Here is a 26,627-nt window from a genome sequence, read left to right on the forward strand (position 1 = left end):
AAATGATGTGGCACCATGCATTTCCCTTGGGCCTGCTGGGATGTTAAATGATGAGCCCAGCAGGGAAGAGGCCCTTGATAGTGCCCATAGCTTGGTGCAATCAAGGTGAAGTAGATGGAGAGTTTCTGATGCTGATTAAACACTGAATGCACAACATGTGGCCATTTATAAACTCATTTCTCATTTCATACATGTTACTGTGCTTTGCCTTCCTAGCTGCATTTGTTGGCCCAGTATGTCTTTGTTTATTAGATGCTGAAACAAAGTGCTTTAGTGACTGTTAGACAAATATTGGCGCAGGGACCTGACTCTAGTCATCTGCCTTCCGATTCCATGCTGTTCTTACCCCATCACCCTGCTGCCACTCCTGAGATGTAGTGGAGGCAGCCTTGGCCACTCTCTTCTTCCTGTGGATTGTAGTAGATCGCCCTTAGTCTTTAAATGTTGAGGACTCAGCTGGGTGTGGCAGCTCACACCTGTAATGCCAGCACTTGGGGAGGCCGAGGCAGATGGACAACTTGAGGTCAGGAGTTCAAGACCAGCCTGGCCAACATGGAGAAACCCTGTCTCTACTAAAAATACAAAAAATATTAGCTGGCATTGTGGCAGGTGCCTATAATTCCAGCTACTTAGGAGGCTGAGGCAGGAGAATTGCTTGAAACTGGGGAGTGGAGGTTGTGGTAAGCCAAGATTGTGCCACTGCACTCCAGCCTGGACAACAGAGTGAGACTCCATCTCAAAACAAAAGTTGAGGACTCATGGTCCACATTGTAATCATCGTTTTCTTCTCTGTGTAAAACTTGCAGAATCAAAGGCTCACCTTTGGCTCTCCATTCCCTGACTACAGGAAAACCCAAACACATTCTTTATTCTTTTCCACAAAAATAAAAAAGAAAATAAAAGCTAAAAAGATTTTATTTTCTTTCTAGATGTAAACTGAAAATTCTAATCCCCTGAACCAATTAAATGGACCCCTCCTGTTGGCCAAAGGCATTCCTAAGTTCACCTGAAAAACTAGTTCAGGCCATGACGGGAAGTGGGGATTGTACATACCTGATTATAACCTCCTTCCTTTGAAATTCAGGCACAGCAGACCAGCATTTAACATTAAAACAGTCCTTAAGACTGACAAAGCAGACTCTTTGTAGCAATAAGATACTGACATGACAGATAGCAGGCTCTAAAAGATCTCAGGTTGGGTGTGGTGGCTCATGCCTGTAATCCTAATACTTTGGGAGGTTGAGGCAATTGGATTGCCTGAGCTCAGGAGTTCGAGATGAGTCTGGGCAATATGGCGAAACCCTGTCTCTATTGAAAAATACAAAAATTGGCTGGGCATGGTGGTACACACCTGTAATCCTAGCTACTCAGGAGGCTGAGGCAAGAAAATAGCTTGAACCCAGGAGACAGAGGTTGCAGTGAGCTGAGATGGCACCACTGCACTCCAGCCTGGGTAACAGCGTAAGACTCCAAACGAAATAAAAAATAAAAATAAAAGAAGTCAAAGTATTTTACTCCAAAATATATTTCTTTGACATATTTTGAAATGGCCAAGCAAAGCTATCACTTGTGGGGGAAAATCTATATTCTGTAGAGAATTCTCTTCCCTTTCCACATCTTTTTGCTGATCTAGGAGAGAATTAACTTCCTTTACACTAAGGTGTAAAGAAAAAGGAAGATGTGCTACAAGGTAAGTAAATAAGTCTGTGGGGAAAGTTATTGCCAAATTGTAAGAACAATTCAACAATGATATTAATTTTCCCTCTGAAATACTGCAAATTAAAGGCTGATCCTAAAAATAATCGAGGCTATGTCTCAAATTCTTTTAAGGCTTTGAATAAACCTAAACTTCGTAATAAACTTAGTTCCTTTCTTCAGGGAAGAACATTTCTACGCTGTAATTATTGTTTAAATCATACATATGTAAAACTGCTTTAGAATCAGAGATTATTAAACCAAAAAATTCTAAACTTAAAAAAAATGTAACATAGGGAAAACTGCCAACAGTAGTGTTTTGATAGCAAAAAATAAACAAAAGAGTAGTGCCACCATAAATCCATGAAAATGAGCGCTCTGTTTTAGAGTCAAACAAGCATGAGAATCTAGAAGAAAGTCTATGTAAATCAAAAAGTGTCTCAGATAGGTCTCAATCAATTTAGAAGTTTATTTTGCCAAAGTTAAGGACATGCCTGTGACATAGCCTCAGAAGGTCTTGAGGACATGTGCCCGGGGTGGTCAGGCTACAGCTTGGTTTTATACGTTGTAGGGAGACATAAGATGCCAATCAATTCATGTACGATGTATATTGGTTTGGTCCAGGACAACCCAAAGGTGGTGGGGGTGGGGGGTTGTTTCCAGGTCATAGGTGGATTCCAAGATTTCCTGATCAGCAATTGGTTGAAAGAGTTTATTTAAAAATCTGTAATCAATTGAGTTAAGGAATTGTTTGAGTTAAGATAAGGGGTTGTGGAGATGAAGGCTTTATTATGCAGATGAAGCTCCTTTAAATGTTTCTTATCAGACTTAAAAAGGTGTCAGGCTTGGACATAGTGGTTCACACCTGTAATCCCAGCACTTTGGGAAACTGAGGCAGGCAGATCACCTGAGGTCAGGAGTTCGAGACCAGCCTGGCCAACATGGTGAAACCCTATTTCTACTTAAAAAATACAAAAATTAGCCAGTGTGGTAGTGGACACCTGTATCCCAGCTACTCAGGAGGCTGAGGCAGGAGAATTGCTTGAACCTGGGAGGTGGAGGTTGCAGTGAGCCGAGATTGCATCACTGCGTTCCAGCCTGGGCGACATACCTAGACTCCATCTCAAAAAAACAAACAAAAAAATAGAGGTGCCAGACACTAAGTTAATTCTCTCCTAGATCAGGAAAGAGACCTGGAAAGGGAAGAGAATTCTCTACAGAATATAGATTTTTTTTTCCCTACAAGCAACAGCTTTGCTTGGCCATTTCAAAATATGTCAAAGAAATATATTTTGGAGTAAAATACTTTGACTTATTTATTTTTATTTTTTTATTTCGTTTGGAGTCTTACGCTGTTACCCAGGCTGGAGTACAGTGGTGCCATCTCAGCTCACTGCAACCTCTGTCTCCTGGGTTCAAGCTATTTTCTTGCCTCAGCCTCCTGAGTAGCTAGGATTACAGGTATGCACCACCATGCCCAGCCAATTTTTGTATTTTTTAATAGAGACAGGGTTTCACCTTGTTACTCAGGCTGGTCTTGAACTCTGTGACTTGTGCAGAAGTTATTTTAATTTCAAAATTAAAATATTAACAAGTGTCATTTCTATATGCACCAGCTTTGTTTTGAGTGTTTACATTGTCTTTTTACACATTGTCTTTTAAAATCTTCACAATAACCTTTGAGAAAGATACTCTTTTACCCTCATTTGACATGAGGGAAATGAGATCTTAAGAGGTTAAAGGATGCTTAATAACGTATATCTTGTAAGAGCTGGAATCAAGTACTGTGCCTCCCAAATAAAGATACTGGGAGGAGGAAATGTGGGCAGAGAATCTGAGAAGTAAAGGGGATGAGGACCAAAAGAGATGGGCTGTCTTTTTCTCATGGGTGGTGTTTTAAGGTTCTCCAGAGGGACAGAACTAATAAAATAGATGAATGCGTGAAGGGGAGTTTATTAAGGAGAATTGACTAACATGATCACAAGGTAAAGTCCCACAATAGACTATCTGCAAGCTGAGGAGCAACAAAGCCAGTCCCAGTCCCAGTACCTCAAAAGTAGGAAAGCCAACAGTGTACCCTCAGTCTATGGCTGAAGGCCTACAGCCCCTGGCAAACTGCTGGTCTAAGAGTCCAAAAGCTGAAGAACCTGGATTCTGATGTTTGAGGGCAGGAAGCATCCAGCTTAGGAGACAGATGAAGGCCAGAAGACTCAGCAATTCTGCTCTTTCCACCTTCTTCTTCCTGCTTTATTCTAGCTGCGCTGGCAGCTGATTAGATGGTGCCCACCCAGATTAAGGGTGGGTCTGCCTCTTCTAGTCCACTGACTCAAAATGTTAATCTCTTTTGGCAGCACCCTCACAGACACACCCAGGAACAATATTTTGCATGCTTCAGTTCAATCAGGTTGACACTCAGTGTTAACCATCACACATGGAAAGCCAGTGGGGCAGTTAGGGATGCATGTGGCTCTTTTTGGAACTAGGCTGGTGTCTTTGAGGCTTCCTAATTAATGTCGTCCATTGCTTGCATTAGTGCACAGTGTGACTCAACCATGCCATGCAGACACCCACTTTGAAGGTGTGTGGCTTAGAAAAGAAAAAGTTTCTCGAAGTCTGCCAGTTTTAAAATTCGTAAAATGAGAGGTTGGATTAGGTGATCTGTAAAATCTTTTTCAGAACTGGCACCTTGTAATTTACAGGAGTTGTTGAAGATGGCTAGAATAGATTCCAAAGCTAAGATTTGAAACTTAAACTAAATTTGAAATTTAAGATTGGCATTTTAGGCCAGGTGCAGTGGTTCATGCCTGTAATCCTAGCACTTTGGGCGATCAAAGTGGGAGGATTGCTTGAGCCCAGGGGTTGGAGGGTAGCCTGGGCAACATGGTGAAAACCTATCTCAAGAGAAAATACAAAAATTAACCGGGCATGGTGGTATGCATCTGTATTCCCAGCTACCCAGGATGCTGAGGTGCGAGGATCAGTTGAGCCCGGGAAGCAGAGGTTGCGGTGAGCTGAGATTGCATCACTGCACTCCAGCCTGGGCGACAAAGTGAGACCGTGATTCAAAAAATTAAAAAATTGAATTTTATGATGTTTTGCCCTCCTTTCTCTGTTTTTGAAATTTTTAAAAAATCATTTTCTTGTCTCTTTAGGAATATTACTGTATTTTAGTTAGGTATTAGACAACATTTTTATAGCAAAACTATCACACCAACACAAACCTATCTTCTTTCTTTTTCTCTAGGCCCTGCAGGAGCAGCTAAAGATGTGTAAGTATTGAATATTAATGATTTTTTAAGCTCTTTTTCTGAGGAAGTTGCTTTTTTTTTTCGTGATTATGACCTTTAGATCTCTGTGGGTATGGCTGAAAAGACATGAAAATGCTTTTTGTATAATGCACATGTGAAGATGATCATTTGGTTTGTAACTAAAGTGCTATTTGGAGAATATTCTTTGTGCTTTTCATTTTAGCCTTTTAGTTGCCTGGGCACTTTAACTCAGGATCTTAAGAAGGGGAAATGTTGAATTGTGTTTCCATCCCAACTTGTGTAGTGATTATAGGAGAATTAAGCACGTAGCTTCTATGACTGTGCAGTGTTTTAGAGTTAGCCAGGGAGAAAAGCCTGGGGCCAAGCAGTTACCCAGTGCACATTGAGTTGTTTTAAAGTTGATAACTAGATATTCAAGTGAATATATAGGGCTGTTCAACACAGTCACATTGAGCTATCTTTAGAGCATAGGACATTTAATCATGGGCATTTCCCTTATGCCCAGGGTTCTGGAGCTCAGGAATATTCAGTATTTCCATGCCCCTTCTCTCTGCATCATCCTTTTCTAAGATAGCTATCTTGAGGACATCGCAGCAGTTCCCTCTTTTAAGAGTGTTTGTGGTTACCCAGTGGAGGGTGGGATCAACTCTCCCACCCAAAACTGGGTTGGATATCAAGACTGATTCACCACACCCTAGGAGGGTGTGAAAAGATGTATTACTCACATGAGCCTTTCTGGGGAGAGCAGGGCAGCCATCCAGATGGGTCTGTTCAGCTAGAGTGAAGGAAAGGATATGAGTGATTTTGGTTGGAGAGTGGGCTGGGGTGAGGCTGCTTATGAATGGGCAGAGGTTTGATTTTCCTGCTGGCACAGGAAAGAAGTGCCCCTCCTTTCTTACTGGCTTATACAGATGTGTGGCAAAAGGGGAGTTATGGGGCTCAAAAGCTGTCAATGGTCAAATATCAAAAATAGGTCCAGGCCTGGTGGCTCACGCCGATAATCCCAGCATTTTGGGAGGCTGAGGAGGGTGGATTACTTGAGGTCAAGAGTTCAAGACCAGCCTGGCCAGCATAGTAAAACCCTGTCTCTACTAAAAATACAAAAAATTAGCCAGATGTGGTGGTGGGCACCTGTAATCCCAGCTAGTTGGAAGGCTGAGACAGGAGAATTGCTTGAACCCGGAAGGTGGAGGTTGCAGTGAGCTGAGATTGCACCCACTGTACTCCAGCCTGGGTGACAGAGCCAGACTGTATCTAAAATGAAAAAATAAATAAATAAATAAATAAATAAATAAATAAGAGCCAGACTTTCTTATTTCTTATCACAAAAAAATTTAGAGAAGATGAGAATGGGGTCGTAAAGCTTTCTGGGAATTAAATATGCATTTTTAAAATCAGGACTTTAGATACAAAGGAAGTAGTAATCAGTTGCTTCTAACTCCTGGTTACAGTGTTGTAGCTTATTACCCAAACATTTAGCAATAGTAAGTTGTGCACTCTGACTTTATTCCTATTATTGCAATATTTTTGTCTCTCCTTCAGTAGCTCCCTTCAATTTCTATATGTGTTGCCAGATTAATTTTCGTCAAGCACCGCCCTGCACTGGTATAGGACCTCTGCTCAAAACCTTTCAATTATTCCCCATTGTCCACTAGACTGAACCCAGGATTTATTAGGAATAGGAAGAGCATTTATGTTTTAGCATCAAACCAACTGGCTTACATGGTATGGGAGGAGATGCTGCAGTGAGTAGTGAGCCGAGCTCAGGACCAGGAGGGCAGTGCAGAGCTGCTCTAGGCCACTGTTCTCACGGGGCTCCTGCTACATCATGTTTCCTGCTCCTGTCCTTGTGTTTTGCTGTGCCCACTGCCTGGAAAGGCCCTTTCCCTTTCTGTTTATAGAAATGCCATCTGTTCTGTAGGGCTTGTGTGTCATCCTTCGTGAGAAGTATTTCCTGGATGTCTCAGCTGCATAGTGTGTCTTTCTCCTCAGAACCTTCACAGCATTTTGGACCTTTTTGTGATGCATCATTTTGGGTTTATATTGTAGTTCTTCACGTTCTTGTCTTCTTTTCCTTGGGGATTAAGGATTAAGAGTGGGGAAATGTCTTACTCTTTTTTTTTTTTTTGTATTTTTTTTTATTGCATTTTAGGTTTTGGGGTACATGTGAAGAAAATGCAAGATTGTTGCGTAGGTACACACATGGCAGTGTGATTTGCTGCCTTCCTTCCCATCACCTGTATCTGGCATTTCACCCCATTCTATCTCTCCCCAACTCCCCACCCCTTGCTGTCCCTCTGTCTTACTCATTTTATAGTGCTCTAGAGTTATTCATATCATGCTTTGATCATAGTTTGTGTTGAATAAATAGTTGTTGAATCAATTCCATCATTTCTCTTCAAGGACAGAGTGATTTCATGACATCTTTCTTTTTGTAATGAAATTTAGTGATGATTTTGTCAGCAGAATTAACTGTTCCAGGATGTCAGATGCCATTTAACTACTTAACTATTTCACTCTTTTAAATTCTGAATTCTTCAGATTTAGGTTTTCTATGACTATACCTCATTCTGTGTCCTATAACTTTAAAATAAAGTAATTTTATTAAATACATGACCGTTTAAAAATAAATGCAGTAAATTTAACCAGAAAAAGTTAAGGAATGTTATAATATTACTTTTCCTTAGACAAAAAATGTATTCAAACACATTCAATTTTTTTAAGTGGAAGCTATAGATTTATATGTCTTGACTATAATATTAGGTGATACCGTGATTGAATGACAAGCTAAGAAATTAAGATGACTTAAATTTTTTATTATGCCCATTAAAATAAAAAAAAAAATCTAAACAGACTGATGCCAAACCAGAAGAATTGGCCAAAGTAATATAATAAGTACTGAGAGTAAGGAACTTTGAATAGGGCAGCCACAATATTACACAGACCACAGACAAGTCTTTGTAGGAAAATGGTAGTTATTTTTGGAAGCCAGAAATACTTTAATTACTCCCTTACTATATATTAAAAAAAATCAGTTCTCTAGGAAAGGTCTGCAATTTTTACTCCTCCCCCTTTTTACGTATTTATTTGCTATTTTCTATAGCTGAGAAGTTGGTATATGATAACAAATAAAATGATGTATTTGTCCTGAAGTAGATCGCACTCTACTAGGGACCAAAATACGGTGTGATAATTGCTAATTATTACAATATTCAGAATTTAATTCTGGCCTGGGCATTGAAGGATGAACAAGAGTTCATGCAGAAAAGGGGGAAAATGGCAATCCAGGGCAGAGGACAAGCATGAAAAAAGACATGGGAGTGCAAGAGGACAGTAGGTCTGGGAACGGCCAGCCAGGTGGTATCTCCTGGAGCCTGTGGTACAGTCTGGGTAGAAGTGAAAGATGAGGTTGATGGCCAGGACTGGCTTGTGAAGGGCCTTGGGTGCAAGGCCAATAATTGTGCTTTTTTTTGTTTTGTTTTTTAATGCATTCAAGGGCCAATAGAGATTTTAAGGTGGAGGAATTAAATGATTATGTTTGAGTTTTAGGGCAGTAACTCCCAAAGCAGTGTGACAGATGGGATGAGGGAGGGTGGAGGTATAGAGGAATAATGGAAGTGAGGCTACAAGAGGGTCAGATGGCAGAGGGAAAGGAGGTGATGCATACAAGGTGCATTAGTAAATACAATTAGTAAGATGTGTTTAATGACTGAATGGGGAAGGAAAGGAAAGGAAATTCTAAGGTTAGTGCTGCAGTCAAACTTGAGCCAAAGGAAGGGATGGCCGATAGTCCAAAGAGGTCACTGGGGCCGAAGGTGGAAGGGAAGTCTTCGCTTGTTTCATCATAGTCACATTGGTCACCCTGGGGACTGTAGTTTCAGTTGAGCAGTGTGAATGACAAGAAGTCAAAGTGGAAGTGAGCCAGGTGCGAGGAAGTGGAGAGAGTGATGTGGGTCTTTCATTTTATGCTGTTTGGCAGTAAGGAGTGGAGAGATGTTGGTGGCTTTAAGAAGAGGCGAATTTTCAACTGTATATTGTGTTATAAAAAAGAATACCAGGGAAATTTGGAAAGTACAGGAAAGCATTTTTTAAGAGAAAAATTCAGTTATTATTCTGCCACCAGAGACAATCATTATGAACATTTTATACTTTTCTTCAAGTGTTTTTGGTTATTTTTTTCTGCCCAATGGTGAGTATGGTTGATTTTGTGGATTGAAGTTTGTTTTTCCTTTTGTTTGTTTTTTTTTAAATTGTTTTTTGACATGGAGGACGCATGGATATTATATTCCTGTAGGCTAAAAGGCAGGAACCAGGAGAGTAAGAAAAGTTGATGGTGGTTTGGGGAGGTTTTCCTGTGGTGACGGAGAGAATAATGATGCAAGTAGATCCTACAACAGACTAGAGAACTCAAAACCTAGCTAGGTTAACCTTCAGAATTTGAAGGCATGGTTAACAATGTCTAGAAATTTAATCACCGTAAGGAGAAGCCTACATGCATATCAGAAAATGAGCCTTTCTTTTCCTCTCTGTCTCTTTGAAATCAACACACTGAACAAAACAAACAAACAAAAACAGAAGTGAATTCAAGGTGATGCCATTTGGCTGCTTTCACAGACCTGCAAACATCAACCATGTTTTTATTTTAGTGTAGCAGATTCTTAGCTATTTGACACAAATAGGCTGTGTTGCGATATTTTTGGTAGGATATGGCAGAAACCCAGTTTAAACTGGTCTAAACAAACAAACACAAAGGAATTTATTGGCATGTGTAGTGGAAAAGCTCCAGGGACTTGGCTTCAGTCACAGCCGGATCCAGGTGATTGAACGACGACAAGAAACTGTCTTCTCTGGTTTCGTCTCCATTCTTAGGCAGCTTTCCCCAAGTGGTGACAAACAGGACCAGTTTATATCTTATCCGCTTCGTAATTCCTGTGGAAAAAAATAGCTTATTTTTCCTTGTAGTTTAATCAAAAGTCCTAGGGATGGGCTTTCACTGGCCAGTTGGGGTCACGTTCCTATCTCTGAGTCAGTGGGCCAGGAGAATGTGGGATTCTCATTGGCCAGGCTGTGGTCATGTGTTCACCACTGGAGCCAATCAGTGTCATGAACCACATGGCCAAAAAGTGGGAGGGGGGTGATTCCTTATAGAAAAATTGGGATGCCATTATCAGAAAAGGGGGAAGCAATTGTAACTGGGCAAACAGAAACAATTGGAATTGAATTGAAGGCATGTTTTCTATGTAGGCCAATCTTCGTTTTCTTAAAAAAGTCTTGATTTTAAGTTTAAGTGATATTTTTAAGAATATTATGAATATGTTTCAAATAAGAAGCAGTATTAAATAAGTTGACTCAAATGCAATGTTTGCTGTTGAAAATAAAAAAAAACCCATAGCTACTCAATGTAAACAATGTAATTCAAATACTTCTTTCACTTAAAACAGGTAAAATGAATTTTATTGATATTCTTTCCTTAGCAAAGCTGTTTTTTTTTTATTTATTATGGAAGTTAGCAAATATAGAGAAAACTATTTTAGAATGAAATAACATAAAACCCATTGGTGATTTGTATTTGTTTTTGTGTTTGGAAAAAAAGAAATGATGCATCTTTTATGTTGAGTTTCTTGAGATCCTTTATAAATTTCCCATGTCTAATGCACTCATGTCAGCTGAGCCCTCTTTGTTCCTCATAGATCCAGAACTGAGAGTATCTGATGGGCTCTTTTCTCATCCATGTAGCAGGAGGCAGGGCTGTCGTCTGAGAGTGAAGAGGATGGGGTCGAAGTAGCATTGGAAAAGCCTGCATTTTGGAAGCAGAGAGACCTGTGTTTAAAATTCCCATCACCATTTACTAGCTGTGTTATATTGTGTCCTTAGTATAATTCTATGAAATTGGCATAATATAATAGCTGTGCAAGGTAATTATCTTCATCATGACCATTATTACATTAGTAGCTAATCTTTACTGAGGACTGTGTACCATACACCGACTTCCAGTATTTTCTGTACATTATCACCTTTCATACCCATGATAATCTGATGGACAGAATAATGATGTTTCATTTTGCAAGTGAGGAGTTGGGGAGCACAGAGAACTGAAGTAACTGCTTGAGGAACAGATTACAAATACAGTGTATTTAATATCCTAGGAAAATACTTGGCATCACACTTGTTACCCCTGGTGAATGACAGCTAGAATTATTAGTTTAAAATGTTGTTGAAAAAATTTGGCAGGGCCTCTGTTATGAATACTTAATGGCAGAAGACCCAGCATATTGAGGGCCTTGGTGTGGTTAGAAGTCATATATTCATATTGGTAGCCACGATCAGATTTGCCTTAGGGTAGGACTCTGTGAAATAGGAGCAGGAAAAGAGAAAACAGATGGATGATTCATCCAGGGATGGAGAGGAATGGGTGGTGACCAGCAAGTGTTGCAGAAACACTTGACTGCAAGACATATGCCAGGGAGAGACAGAAGGGAAGTGCAAGGGGTTGATGGATGGGGAGGATGGAGGGGGATGGGCGAACTGGAACTGATGGTGCAATAAGAAAGCAGGCTTCTTGAGAATGATGGAAATATCGAAAGGAAGGTTTTTTTTCTCCCTAGGGAGTGGGGTTTTTTACTCTACAACGTGGTAAAATAGTTCCGAGAACTAAGCTCCACAGAGCACCCATGGGTGTGTGTTATAAGAGCACACAGAAGTTGTTGGGATAGAAGAAGTCAGCAAAATATGAGGTGAGAGGTTATGGGTGGTTTTCATGGATCTTTAAATTGACCAAGCTAATGGTGCTTAGAAGCAAACACTTTGGGTCAGGGCCAAAATCTTTGGTGCACTGGGGACAGTTATGGTAGGGTTTAGACCCCAGAGAGGAGACATTCTGAGTGAAAATGAAATTGCCTCACCTTGAGAGCTCTGTGGGGATGGAGCATGCTGGCTCCATCTCCTGTTACGAGAAGCTAGGAGAGGTGAGAACAAGCTGCGTATTCTTGAAGTTTTGAGAAAACTGATGCCTAAAAGGGAAAGCAAAACTTCTTAAGGAGATGAAGAGAGCACTCTTGCCTTATATCAAATGATGCTTCTACAGCCAATACTGAAATAATTCTAAACACTGTGTGCTCCTTAGGAAGAGAACAACTAGGAGGAGAGCCGGAGAGTGCAGGAAATTTGCAGTCCAGCTCTTGGTCCCTTACTTCCATACAAAGAGATGTTGACAGCGTTCCTTTGAAGTGAATGTTACTCATCTTCTCCAGTCATACATTCTGGAAGAAAGAAAGGGACTAATAATGGCCAAGGGGCTCATCCAGGGAGAGAGATAGAAAAAAATTATCCAAAGAAGTCTTGAAATTGGGAAGAAATGAATGATAATAAACATAGGCCCAAACAGCCAATGGCAAAACCTAATTCAGTCAGAAGTCATTGCGTAGTTAAGGGTTTGCTAGAATGGACTGAAACCACCCGAAGGAGCCGGAACCATCATGAAAACATGTTATAAAGAAAATTAAATAATTATATTTTATCTGGAGAATTGTAGTGTAGATGGAAGTAAACACAGTCTATTAATAAACCCACTCCAGAAGGCTATCATGAATGGTAACTAGAAACAGATCAGGGGAGCCGTGGTCGCCAGGGTTTCCATATTCAATTTTTACTGTTTATGAATCAAAATAAGTTTAGTCTCTTTAGTGACACTGCAAATATGGAAAAAGAAAAGACTACAGGCTTTTTTTTTTTTTTTTGCTTTTTAGCTAAGCTCTAATAAGAATAGCTTATATTTAGAACATTTTTCTTGATGAATAAGTAGAAAAGTCATTTCTTTGCCACATAACTTTGTTAGTTCTGGAAGGCTAAGGGAAGTGAGAACTTTTTGAATTTTCAGGCAAGCTGTAGCAAGGATGAGTTGGGAGATGCTGTTTTGAGTGGCTGGCTGCTTTCTAATATTTGTCATCTGTATTCGTCCTTGATCATGACATGGTTCCATTATTTCACTGTTAAAATCTTTAGGTCGCTTGGGATAGCTGTTTTATACAACCCGGCAACTAAGCAAATATAGTGAAAAATTTTTACTACCATATATAACTGAGGAAGAAAAAATAGATTCATATTTTATATATTAACTGAATAAGGTTTCAATGAAAGTGATAGTTATTGATAAGGTAAATCATAGTAATGTGAAATTATTGTAAGGTTTAGGTGTTCCATACAGATATTTGGTTTTAAATAGGCATGCACAAAATACATTAACTAACAAAAGCCAGGTAGGCAAAAGCCCACCCGCCCCAAAGAGCAGCCACAGACACATGGTAGTTATGGGGGGCAGCCCACCTTCCAGAACCCCGATCTAAAAGAAAGCAGAGCTTTTTATGATTAGAGAGACATTCGGTGTCTCTGGTTCATTCAGAAAAAGTCTGTGACCCTAGTGTGAAACAGAAGGGTGCATAACTACTTAGAGAATCTGGATTAGCACTCATATTCACACTGAGAGGGGTAAGAAGAGCACCTGGCTGGTTTTAGCAAGTTCACAGGAGGTGGGCTAGAAGTAGAATTAATAAAAACTCAGACAGAGGAAACCCAAAGTTATCTGTCTGTAATCTTAGTTGCAGTGGTTGCCTTTGGTCAGTTGCTTTCTTTTCTTTTCTTCTTTCTTTTTCTTGCATGCCAAGTGTCAAGCCAACTTTGGTAAGATACATATCACTAAACAGTATCTTACTCTACAAGAGTGAGTCATATTCAAACCATCAACTGAGGATTTATCTTTTCAACAATCCCAAATGGCGTTGAAAGTGGGGAGAATATTAGTTACGGGGGTCCAACTTGAATTACAGTTTCTGCAAACAATTTTATTAATGCTGTGACTGAAAGTCCAAGTCAGAGCCTTGTAAGCATGTGACCTTAGGCCAGAAGATTATTACAATACTTAGCGGGTGACTTGAACCTCAACTCATTCTTTCTCCTTGATCACCTGCTCTTTAATAAAAGAAGCTATATTTTTTGTTAACAAAAGGAGACCTGATTTTAATTAAATGCCCAATGTATTTATATTTTCTCTCTCTGTGTGTGTGTGTGTGTGTGTGTGTGTGTGTGTGTGTGTGACAGAGAGAGAGAGAGAGAGAGAGAGAGAGAGAGAGAGAGACAGACAGGGTCTTGCTCTGTTGCCCAGGCTGAAGTGCAGTGGTGCGATCATGACTCACTGTAACCTTGACCTCCCAGGCTCAGGCAATCCTCTCATTTCAGCCTCCCAAGTAGCTGGGACTGCAGGTGCAAGCCACTGTGCCTGGCTATTTTATTTTGTATTTTTTGAAGAGACAGGGTCTCCCTTCATTGCCCCAGCTGATCTTGAGCTCCTGGGCTCAAGAGATCTGTCTGCCTCAGCTGCCCAAAGTGCTAAGATTCCAGATGTGAGCCACTGCACTGGGCCCAGTGTATTTTTTAAGCCTGGTCCAAATTGGTGAATACATGTTCCATGGTTCTTAGGGAGTGTTTTCATGGTTTAAGAGGTTTTCTAGCTGGTTGTGGTGGTGCGTGCCTGTAGTCCCAACTACTCAGGAGGCTAAGGTGGGAGGATCACTTGAGCCTCAGGAGTTTGAGACCAGTCTAGGCAACATAGTGAGACTCCATCTCTACAGAAACAAAAAAAATAGATGTTAGCCAGGTGCAGAGGTGTGCACCTGTGGTCTCACCTACTAGGGAGACTGAGGTGGGAGCATCACTTGAGCCTGCTAGGCTACAGAGGAAGACCCTGTCTCAGAAAAAAAAATACAATAATTAAAAATAAATAAATAAATAAAGGTTTTTCTAAGATGGTATTTGAGGTTATGATTAAAAATATTTCTTGCTTACATTTTTTCAAATGTTGCATCACTTTCCACACAGTTTTCAATTGTGTATATGATGAGAAATAAAACATTGTCTTGATACCAGAGAAAGCAACTTATCGATAGGTTTTCAGTCATACTCTGGAAAAATGAGCTTATCATACAAGTTTATTCTTTAGAGTAGTGGCTTGTGTTTAACGAGAAAATGGAACACTGCTCAGTAAAATTAATGTAAATACTTTAGCACTGGCTTCCTCCAGCACTCTTTGGACTCCAGAAATCAGTCTTCCTTCTGAGATTGGCTCTGGTCACAGCTGTAAAGCGAACAGTGTTTCGACCAAACCCCAGCTCTTGGTTCCTGTCCCTTCCCTTGCGTCTTCCTTCCCCTTTCTCTTCTCTAATGGACTTAACATCTAGCACAGGTGCCCTGGCAAGAGCAGGTTTTGTCTTGATGTGCTATGTGCTTGTTTCTAGATTACCCTCCATCCCTTGGTAATTTGGGCTAGTTTCTCTTCCCCTGCATTGGCTCCAGCATTTGATTCCATGGTTGTGAAATTGGAGAAGTCCTGATAAGCCTCAATTCTTGGGGCCAGGGCAGAAGAGGTGGGACAGAAACTGGTAGAATTCACCTGTTACTTTTTGATTTTAGATGATTTGGTTTTGTGGCACCTAATCCCTTATCTCTTCTAACTGCATTTTGTCTCTCTTGGTATAAGCCTTATTCTCAAGGTTTCTTCCCCATACAGTAGATTAAGAGATACTCTTGTTGTCCCCAAGCTGCTTCTCTCCCATTTTCCAGTTTTTGGTGCCTTGGCTTGTGGGTGTCTGGGCATTGCCTCCTGAAGTATGCCCCCTGCCCCAGGAGGCTATTATTTAGAAGTGGATTACTACTAGCTGGGCTCAGTGGCTCACGCCCATAATCCCAGCACTTTGGGAGGCTGAGGTGGGCAGATCACTTGGGGTCAGGAGTTCAAGACCAGCCTTGCCAACATGGTGAGACCCCGTCTCTACTAAAAATACAAAAATTGGCCAGACATTGTGGTGTGTGCCTGTAGTCCCAGCTGCTTGGGAGGCTGAGGTAGGAGAATTGCTTGAACCCAGGAGGTGGAGGTTGCAGTGAACTGAGATTGTGCCACTGCATTCCAGCCAGGGCAACAGAGCCAGACTCTTTCTCAAAAAAAATAAAAAATAAATAATAAAAATTACTATGGTACTATGAGAGATTTATTCTGGTTGCTGTATGTCCACTTGCTTTTCTTCTAAGGGAGCAAGATTATGGGTAAACTGAGTTCGTAGAGAGATTTGGACCAATTAACTCCCAAAGAGTGTGATCACGTGCAGCAGGACAGTTTGACCTCTTTTCTAGTTTCATCCACTGTGAATTGCCCTCATCTTCACTTTGTTTATCCACAGCACAGAATAATTCAATCTCCAGGCTCTGCTCTCTAAGGGAAGATTCTAGAGGGTGAAGTAATCTCATTCCTTGCTCTTACTGATCTGCATTAGGACTGTAGAAACTAGGGCCATGCTGCCTCCTTCCAAGGACTTTCTGGGCCCTATCAGTGGCTGCTGTTCTCACAAGGCTGGGGAGGGTGTGGCTCTGTGTTCTGTTCTCCCTCCCCATTTCTTTCTCTGGTTTGGGGGACAAATTTTGCAGTCCATCAGCAAACCCAGCTGCAGGCCATGCAGTGGTCACTGTCCTACATCTGGAGCTGTAGTGACCAGAAAAGAAAACAATCACATCTTTGGTGAGCAACAGAGTGCCAGGATGGTCTCGATCTCTGGACCTTGTGATCCGTCCGCCTCGGCCTCCCAAAGTGCTGGGATTACAGGCATGAGCCACTGCGCCCAGCCAGAGTGACAGTCTTAAACATGGGAGTGTGTATACAAAGGCAGGCTTTACAATGTATTAGAAGGTTTAGAAGGGTGGACATCTTATAAGGCTTTATAGGTGGTATTTTTTAAGATTTGGCATTATATCTGAAACTTAATTTATTATCCAATAAATATAGCAACTACATTATCATTTAGTGTCAGTTGTATGTGTAAGGTTGTTGATTAATTTTATGATGGAGAACATAGATTGAGTTTTAAGATAATTGAATAATTAATAGGAGAAAGTAAATGACTATTTTCTTACATTTGGGAAAGTGAAAATGTACTTTAAAACTTTGAATATATCCTTAAGCACAGTTAGGCAAAAGGAGAAAGAATTAAAATAAACAGATATGTAAATGGATGTGAAAAGAACAGTCATGGCAGGAAATGTGTGTCATAAGCTACCAGTTACATATAGGTTCAAGTGATTTCATGATAAAGTTAAGCACTCAGGACCAAAGTAAACAGTTCTGATCATCTTGAGCAAGTTTGTCATCGCCATTTCTCCATTATCTATATGAAAGGATTATAAATCCATTTTAATTTTAAACTAGTGAACAACACCGTCTTATACCACATCAATAAGCATAACACCGTTAGTATGACTTTGACACTTTTGAATTAAAAAACGATCCAGCATTAACAAGAGGTAAATGAAGTTGATGACTGTCTGGTGAAGTTAGGTTATATGCTCAGTCTGGATAAATTAGGTCTCAAGATGGATTTTGCACTCTCTTCCAGTATTAGCTGTTCATGGGCAGCATTTACCAGATAATTGTCAAATCTACGCTTTCCTTCTTCATAGACTTGGACTTACTGGCTGTTGCAATAAAGCAAAAAATCTCATGCACATTTATAGTCACATTTGAAATATTCACAACTTTTTTTTTTTTTGAGACGGAGTTTCGCTCTTGTTACCGAGGCTGGAGTGCAATGGCGCGATCTCGGCTCACCGCAACCTCCGCCTCCTGGGTTCAGGCAATTCTACTGCCTCAGCCTCCTGAGTAGCTGGGATTACAGGCATGCACCACCATGCCCAGCTAATTTTTTGTATTTTTAGTAGAGACGGGGTTTCACCAAATTGGTCTCGATCTCTTGACCTCGTGATCCACCCGCCTCGGCCTCCCAAAGTGCTGGGATTACAGGCTTGAGCCACCGCGCTCGGCCGGTTTAGATGTTTCCAGTCTGATGTTTAGATGTTTCCAGTCTGCTTTCTTCTCAACTGAAGCCCCTTAGCATCACAAGTTGAGTTTAACCAGATGTACTGGATACATTAGAATCTTGTTGAATTTTGTTTTCTTTCAGAAAAGCAACTAATGTATGCCAACTAGTGCTTCAAGGAAAGCATCCTGATTCTCTTAGAAGTATGTCAAAAAATTCTTGTAGAATATGGACTGCTCTTTTTTTTTTTTGAGACCAAGTATCTGTTGCCCAGGCTAGAATGTAATGGCGTGATCTTGGCTCACTGCAACCTCTGCCTCCTGCGTTCAAGTGTTTCTCTTGCCTCACCCTGAGTAGCTGGGACTACAGGGGTGCACCACCAGGCCCTGGCTAATTTTTGTATTTTTAGTAGAGACAGGTCAGCATTTCACCATGTTGACCAGGCTGGTCTCAAATTGCCTGCCTTGGCCTCCCAAAGTGTTGGGATTACAGGCGTGAGCCACCGTGCCCAGCCTGGACTCCTCTTAATTCAAGGAAAGAATCTGTGCATTTTAAAGTAGTGATCCCCTCTAAAAGTGTCCTTGTAAACATTTCTCCCTCTCTTTGCATAGATCATATGTGAAATGGCTCATGTTTTTAGATAAAAAGAAATCAAATAGACATTAACTGTTTTTAGACTGAAGAAATCTTTCTGTACCTATAGTTGTGCCACTGAACTGGCATAAGAGATCTAAAATAATGTATTAGGATTAGAAGAGACCTGAGGGGTCATCTGGTCAACCAGCTTATTTTACAAATGAAACACAGGGTGGCAGCTCACCCACAGCCTGTCTGTCACACAGGGAGTGGGTGGCATACACAAGACGAGAGCTCAGGCTTCTTTCCAATTTCAGCTGCCCTCAGTTTTCCATTTCCTTTGGCAGTTGTGCATTTTGGCATTTGCTGGATTCACACATTTTGGTTTGTAGAAAATTACCAAGTTTTAATGTATGAGCGATTGAGGTGAAGGCAGAATATTGTCACAGAAACACTTGATGGGTAGTTTCGCTCCTCTGCTTAAGTCTGATGGAAACATTTGAAATCAAATTACCTTTAACTCAGTAGTCCCTTTTTCTTAGAACCAAAAATGAAGTCCTCAACTATGTAACCAAGTGTCTCATAGCCAATGTTTCTGACCTTTTAGAACGGAAGAATCCATAACAGAAGATGACAAGAGGAGGTATGTTTGGCGTTGCAGTTGGCTTTAGTTTGAATGGTTTTGGCCATACCTCATGGATTTCACACACTGTAGCACATTCCCAATAGCGCAGATTCCGCCAGGAAAACTGTGGCACAGAAATACAAGTAGGGGCATAAGATCTGAAAAAGAACTTGCCCAGGATTCATCATCTTTGCTCCTTCCAAGCAAACTTGGTTTTTGTCCTGTGCATGTGGCATGTGCTAATTTTCATCCTGTGACCTTTGGGTGTGCTCTTCTTCCTAAATGGACAGCTTCCCTTCATTCTCTCGGCCTCCCATTCCTCCTTCTTCTCTGATTCACTGCACTCCACCCTCATTTCTTTCTAGCTCTCTCTGCCCTCATTTTATATCTCCCTATTAGTAAGATATCTTTGTGTGTCCATAATGTCTAATATCATACCACATTGACCACTCTGAATTTATTTTTTTGATACAGAGTCTCACTCTGCTGCCCAGGCTGGAGTGCAGTGGCACAATCTTGGCTCACTTCAACCTCTGTCTTCTGGGTTCAAGCAATTCTTCTGCCCAAGCCTCCTGAGTAGCTGGGATTACAGGCCTGTGCCACCACACCCGGCTAATTTTCGTACTTTTTTTAAGTAGAGACGGGGTTTTGTCATGTTGGCCAGGCTGGTCTCAAACTCTTGACCTCAGGCGATCCGCCTGCCTTGGCTTCCCAGAATGCTGGGATTACAGGTGTGAGCCATCTGAATTATTGATAAATGTTAACTGTAGCACATCACTCTACTGATTTTTAGTACCATACGAAATTATAGCATCTTAAATTCTTTTCTTCTTTCTCATTTTAAGCAAAATATCTAAAAATTCTAGATATATCATTTTAAGATATTTCAAGCAAAATATCTAAAAATTCTAACTCAATACATGTTTCTTAAAAAAAAAAAAAAAAACTTCTTTTTAACATGGGAAACCAATTATATTCCCAAGGGCAATAATACTCTAAATTCTACTTTTGAAAAATCATGACTTATTTTAATAATTATATAATTGTTTGGAGTACTTCATGCTTCTGTTGCTTTCTGTAACTAGATAGTACCATTGAAATTGGTCTGCTTTCTTTTTATTAAGAAACTATGGGGGAGTATATGTTGGCCTACCATCTGAAGCTGTCAATATGGCATCCAGTCAAACAAAGACAGTTCGGAAAAGTAAGTGAAATCATGTGCTATTGATTTTCCCTAATTATTTATTTTTATGTTTTATGAAAAAATGTGAAATTTATATTTTGGCTTACTTAACCTGTGTATCAGCTGCAGTGAGCCATGTACAAGTACCATCTATTCATTGTAATCATTGGTTGAAATGACCACCCACAGGGTAAGAAGAATTCCAGAGCAAAATTTAGCGTTTGTTTGTGGTTATGCTCCGTATTTTTAATTTCTTGTTAATTTCAGTAATGATCGGGTATGGAAATGAAAGCAAATATTTATGTAAGCTTATGGAGTTTTCATAGAACAGAAAGGTAAATTTCTGTAATATAAGATGATTGACTGATAAGCAATCTGCTTTTTCAAGGAAAATAATTGCCTATTGCATAGTTAAATGAAATGAGGTTCTATTTTCTGAGTTTTAATAGTGATTGTTGGACTGATGAAGTCCTTTTGACTAATAGGCACCTTTTGACTGACAGATAGCTTCTTGTTCAAGTCAATTTTTAAGTGAGGCTCAGGGTAAACAATGCCGATTTACAAAACCACTGTACAGTGTATTGTCTGATGTATAGTTTGTTCACTTTATACACAAGGCTGTATTACATTATTTTTAACATACTATATTTGTTCCTCATTGCTCTTTCTGTACTTTGTGATTTAGACGAGCACATACATATATGTCATTACTGTGTAGTTCTATAGAAAACTAGAATATGCTCTTTATAATCTGAACATTTAACTTTTCTTAATTTTCTCTTTAAGATTAGAAGAAAATAACCTCGTGACTCAAGAATCAAGAGGTGCTGTATATTTTTCTAAATAATTCTATATATTTAGACTTGTTGATGAATGGACTATAGATATTATTTGCTCTATATTTCTAAGAAATCTTGCACTTTATAATTTAAAGGATGGGTCTCATCCTATGGAATTGAGTGTGTTTTATTGCAAAGAGGTAAATAATTAGATTAATTTTCTTTTCAGCTACTTTCTTTCATTTCATTTTGTTAAAAATAAAACTTTAGTAAGAGCAACCTAAGTGTCTACCTAAAACATTGAGATCTCACCCTTTTTCATTGCAAAAAATCTTTGAGGGCCTAGGACTTGAGAAATGACAGAGAGAGACCAGAGAGGCTGGAACTGGGAATTACATTAGAATCAATATTAAGTGGTACTAGCCAGTGGTTAATATACAGAGAGGAGATGTGTCAGTACCAAAACTCCAGTAGAGATGGGCAATCAATCAGTTAAATGCCAAACAATATTGATTCTAATCTAACCGAACAGAAATGTAGTTATGCAGGAAGGAATAGTAAGAATCAGGGAATAAGTTAACAGATTGGTTTTACAAAACACGTTCAGTATGGGCATGGCGAAGAGCTAGGAGTTAGAATTACAGTAAGACAAACAAGAAAAAGGACAAGAGAAAAATAGCTTTCATGTATTAACTACCCTGCATACCAGTCTCTAAAGGACGTGGAGCAGCATTTCCATTCAGGCAAAGAATCTTAGTTCACTGGGTCCAACAGGGGTGTAACAACACATTCGATGCTGGGCTCCCCATTGCATTTTAGTCTTGCTGAATGACATCCAACCTCTTTTGAAGCCTCCAGTGTTTAGGAATGTCTTATTTCCTGAGAGAGCCCATTCTCTTCTGGAAGTCAGGCAGCCTTGGTTTTGAATTCAGGCTCTCATTTACTAGCCGGGCAGTTTCCTTCCCCTTTATGACCTCAGTTTTGTAATCTGAAAAATGGAACCAAGACTTAGACTGAAGAGTTGTTGTTAAGATTAAATATGAAATAAATGGTAGCATCTGCTGTCATCATCGTCACCACCATTATCATCATCACCATACTATTAATTTTTTTGATAACCAGAATCTAATCATTGGCAGACCAAATGCACAACTGATTTGATACTGAAGCATCTTCTTACCCAGGGCCAGTACCGGAGTTCTGTTTGGGATGGGGTGGGATTACAGACTAATTTCACAGTAGAGACAAACAAGCTTTCCTGCTGGGGAAAGGAGACATAGAAACTGTTACCAGTTTCTTCCTGACAAGAACTAGAGCAATCTTTGGGTAGCTACTTCTTTGAAGATTTTCTCAAGGCAGCATTATGGAGGTTTATCCCGTAGTAGCCACAAACAGAGTGTTCGGTTTCTTTTTGAGAAGTCACTGGAGATTTTCTATTTCTAGTATTTTTAACATAGCTCTAGCCCTCCATATAGTTTTCTGGGTTCCCTAATAATTTTCTCCTGTGCAGAAGTACTTCTATTATTTGTATGAAATAGAAAAGGTGAGTCAAAACCCAGAATATACTGTCGTTTACCCTCCTGGAAACAGAATGCATTTCAAAAAGCATAGGAATAGAGTGGAAAGGGGTGCTGTCTAGATAGCTATCAAGAGACTGGGTAGCTCTGCTACCAACACAGACCTAAGATGAGTCCCTTAACTCCTCTCAATCAGTTTTCTCATGGGAGTGTTAGATACGATGATTGCTCACCCTTGTGGGTGGATCTGAAGTTTGCCCCTAACACTTTAGCAATAATCCTGGTGAGCAAGCCCATGTAACTTTAGGCAGCTAGCTAAAACATTTCTTACTGTTCGTGGCTGTAAATATATTTTATTTCATTGCCACCCCTCTTCTCAATTTTCCCCATTCTTTTTTTTAAAAATTTCTTATATTCTTTTATTCTGCATTGCATCCAAACATTGTTTTACTACATTGTTTTACTTTGATCATTCATCTCCATAAAATTTGAATTGCTAAATAAGGCCTATTCCCTAGATACCAAACTCCATACCTTACAAAATGGCAGCTTACAGAGCTTTTAGTTAATATATCCCAGGAAGTATATGCTCCATAGGGGTAGCCAATATTCAGAAGCTACATTTTCTTATACTGCCCAGGTGATCATGAATAACCAAAACATTTGAAATGAATTTAAATTATTTATGGTCAGAAATACAAGGATAAATCCCAGAAATGCAAACACAGGAGGACAAATAAGTGTAGAATTCATTCTCTATCACCCAGTAATAGTTGTTATAGTGAGTCCATTTTCAAGGCAGATTCCTGGGTTTTTAATGCTTGTAATGAAAACCTTTATGAGAGGACTTTAATTTTGAGAAATGCTATGTGGAACTCTGCTGGTTTGTAAAATGAGTGTAATCCAAATCTGTCATGATGGGTGGTGGTGGCTGTGCTGGCCCTTCATTCTTAGAACAGTGAGGTTCATCTCTTTTTTTTTGACTTTGAGTGTGCTGCTTTAGCTGTTTTCCCCATTCTTTAACTCTCTCTTTTTTTCCTACTACCCTTACATTTTATCTATTTATTATTTGTTTTTCAATTTTACTTTAAGTTCTGGGATACATGTGCTGAATGTGCAGGTTTGTTACATAGGTATACATGTGCCATGGTGGTTTGCTGCATCTGTCAACCTGTCACCTGGGTTTTAAGCCCCACATGCATTAGATGTTTGTCCTAATGCTCTCCCTCCCCTTCCCCCCAGCCCCCAGCACGCCCCAGTGTGTGATGTTCCCCTCCTTGTGTCCTTGTGTTCTCATTGTTCAGCTCCCACTTATGAGTGAGAACATGCAGTGTTTAAGTCTCTCTCTAAACAATCAATTTGATCCTGGTCTTTCTGTAGCCTCCTTTGAATTATCTGAAAAATTTTCTAAGTTGATAGGCTGTGCATTTTCCGTAGATGCTGAGTATCCGTGGTGGTGCTTATCTGTGACACGTCTGAACTCATGGCTTTCTAGGCTTTAGTTCTTGGGCAGAAATTCTGATGTGAAGACTATTCTTTAGGAAAGAGATGTTTGATGGAAAGGATTGGAGACAATTTCATTGTTGCTTGTTTTTTACCTAACGTGTAGACTCTCTTTGAACTAAATTCACGCAATGACCAAAGTTCAAAGCTGGTTTGGTTTTGTTGATTTTGAAACAAATTGAGAAATGATTTCAGAAACCCTTAGAATTACTTATGTCAGGATGCAAATGTGTAGTTTCTTCTGCAGATGACCCTGTGGTGAAAGGTATGCCCACTTAGATGTGCAGAGTATTTCCAGCACAGATGGGCTTAAGTGATGGTTCTCAGATGACAATGGATGAACTGGCTGCATCAGAATCTCCTGGGGGAGTGCCATGTAATATGGAGGGCTAGGCTCTCCCAGGAGGTTTGGACCAAGTAGGGAAGGGATAGAATTGTGGCTAAACAGTTTCTCTTTTTAGTTTGGATGATGTTAACATACATGCAGCTAGGTTTGGGTATTGCTTATCAAGATATATTTTAATTTTAAGTTTGCAAGTCTCTTTTCTTACCCATCTTTGCCTCTTTATATAATTATCATTAGCGCTTACCTCTATAGTGGCCACGGAAGTCTTAAATTAATATTGGGCGAATATTAAATGTGCTTTACTTAAAAGAAAGTCAGTAAATAACTTGTAGGCTTAAGGCTAATATATTTTTTGACCTAAGTTGTACCTTTGCTCACTCTTTTCTCCTCTTCTGTTGTCTCTGTAGCTTGCTCATCAATTTGGAAGGAATTTGGCTCCGTGGGACATTGCAATGTGCACAGACATTTCCAAGGAAATTCTAAATAGTCACCCTTCCCTCTCTCGTTCCCCCAAATCTGAAGTGTGTACGTAAAACCCTGGGTACATATTGTTATGGTACTGGAAGGGAATTGGTTAGGCAGTACACCTGTTGATGGAACTTTCTGTGGCCACCTACGAAAGACAAGTTAACGAACTGTCACGGAGGCTGTTGTTGCCCAGCCAGGGCTGCTGCATTTTGATAACATTTCCACCCTGGCCACTCAGCACAATCCATGGAGGTCATGGCTTTTCACTGATACTTTTTTGATAGTTTTTATATAACAAAATCCTTATTCTATTTATAACTTAAGATGATAAGGCACTATAAATGAATGACTTAAAATAATATATTTGTCTGTTATCTTTCGCTATTTCTACTTCATGTTAATTTTTCGCTGTAAAATTGGTAAATGGATTCTTACAACTATCTCATTCAGTTTTTTACTATTTGTTTTTCAAATTTCATTTAAATGTCAGAATTTCCTTTTTAGGAACAGTGTATTTCATTGCAATATTAAAAATAAACTCAAATTGGCATGCCATAGGCACATGTGGATTACATTTTTATTTTCTTTCGTGAAAGGCATATGCAACTACAAATACTTCGTAGTCATTGGGTTGCTCATTCTGCATCACAGCGTCTCATCGTGTTAATTCTGTAACTGTTTTCAAGGACTTGGATGGTTAGTGGGCTATCTGGAAAGTTCTTAATTTGATAATGACTTGTGTATGTACTTAGTATTGCAATGTAAGTTACTCGATTTACCAATTTATTTCAACGATTAAAACATTTTTATCCCTGTTCACCTACATTTCTTATTTTTCAAAAGAATGCTAAAGAAGTCATACATGGCATTGTGATGTATAGATACATTATATATATATAAAGAAAATAATGTATAAGTAGGTTACTATGAAAAAACAGTTTTTCTTAAGAAGAAAGGCATTATCTTATATATTTGGTCCATATAACAACCACAGGGACATCAAATTTATTAAAAATGTCAAAGCTAAGAATTACTAAGAAATTATCCCAATACACTCATTCCTGTCTCATATCCACAAGTCCATAATGGTATTTATGTGGAATATCGGCAGTATGTCCTATTAAGGATGACAGATAAATGGACTTTTTTTTTTTTTTTGAGATGGAGTCTTGCTCTCTTGTCTAGGCTGGAGTGCAGTGGCATGATCTTGGCTTACTGTAACCTCTGCCTCCATGGTTTAAAGATTCTCCTGCCTTAGCCTCCCAAGTAGTGGAACTCCCAAGTAGTATGCACCACCACACCTGGCTAATTTTTTGTATTTTTAGTAGACATGGGGTTTTACCATGTTGGCCAGACTTGTCTCAAACTCCTGACCTTAGGTGATCCACCTGCCTCAGCCTCCCTAAGTGCTGGGATTATAGGTGTGAGGCACGGCGCCCAGCCAGATTGACTCTTTAAAAACTTTACATTTTGAAATAATTTTAGATTCATGGATGAGTGTAAACATCCTATGAAGAATTCCTTTATGTGCTTAACCCAGCTACTTCTAATGTTAATCTTGCATGACTGCAGTACATTTGTCAGAAGTAGGAAATGAAACATAAGTACGACGTGATAAACTGCAGCCTTTAATTGGTTTTGCTTAGTTTTTCTACTAATGTCCTTTTCGTTTGTTTCAGGATCAAATCCAAGATTTCATTGCATTCTGCTGCACTTGGTCAGCCTGTCTTCTTCTTCTCCATTTGTCTCCTTTCTCTCCTTTTCCTGGTATTTTCTTCATCTTTCCTTGTTTTTCATGACCTTGACACTTTTGTA

At 39.7% G+C, this 26,627-nt stretch overlaps 1 protein-coding gene across 1 annotated transcript in view; it reads left to right on the forward strand.

The window, feature by feature from the left end:
* C9H12orf75 (chromosome 9 C12orf75 homolog) overlaps positions 1-25,371 on the forward strand; it is a 37,709-nt gene extending 12,338 nt beyond the window's left edge. Inside the window, exons 2-6 of the mRNA XM_009004528.4 lie at positions 4,940-4,964; positions 18,999-19,034; positions 20,141-20,220; positions 20,986-21,023; positions 24,752-25,371. Coding sequence (XP_009002776.1) covers positions 4,940-4,964; positions 18,999-19,034; positions 20,141-20,220; positions 20,986-20,990 — 146 coding nt within the window. The 3' untranslated portion in view covers positions 20,991-21,023; positions 24,752-25,371. The remainder of the gene's footprint in view (positions 1-4,939; positions 4,965-18,998; positions 19,035-20,140; positions 20,221-20,985; positions 21,024-24,751) is intronic.
* The last annotated feature ends 1,256 nt before the right edge of the window (positions 25,372-26,627 follow it).

The sequence above is a fragment of the Callithrix jacchus genome, chromosome 9 (genome assembly GCF_049354715.1).
Source record: "Callithrix jacchus isolate 240 chromosome 9, calJac240_pri, whole genome shotgun sequence".
NCBI classification, from domain to species: Eukaryota; Metazoa; Chordata; class Mammalia; order Primates; family Cebidae; genus Callithrix; species Callithrix jacchus.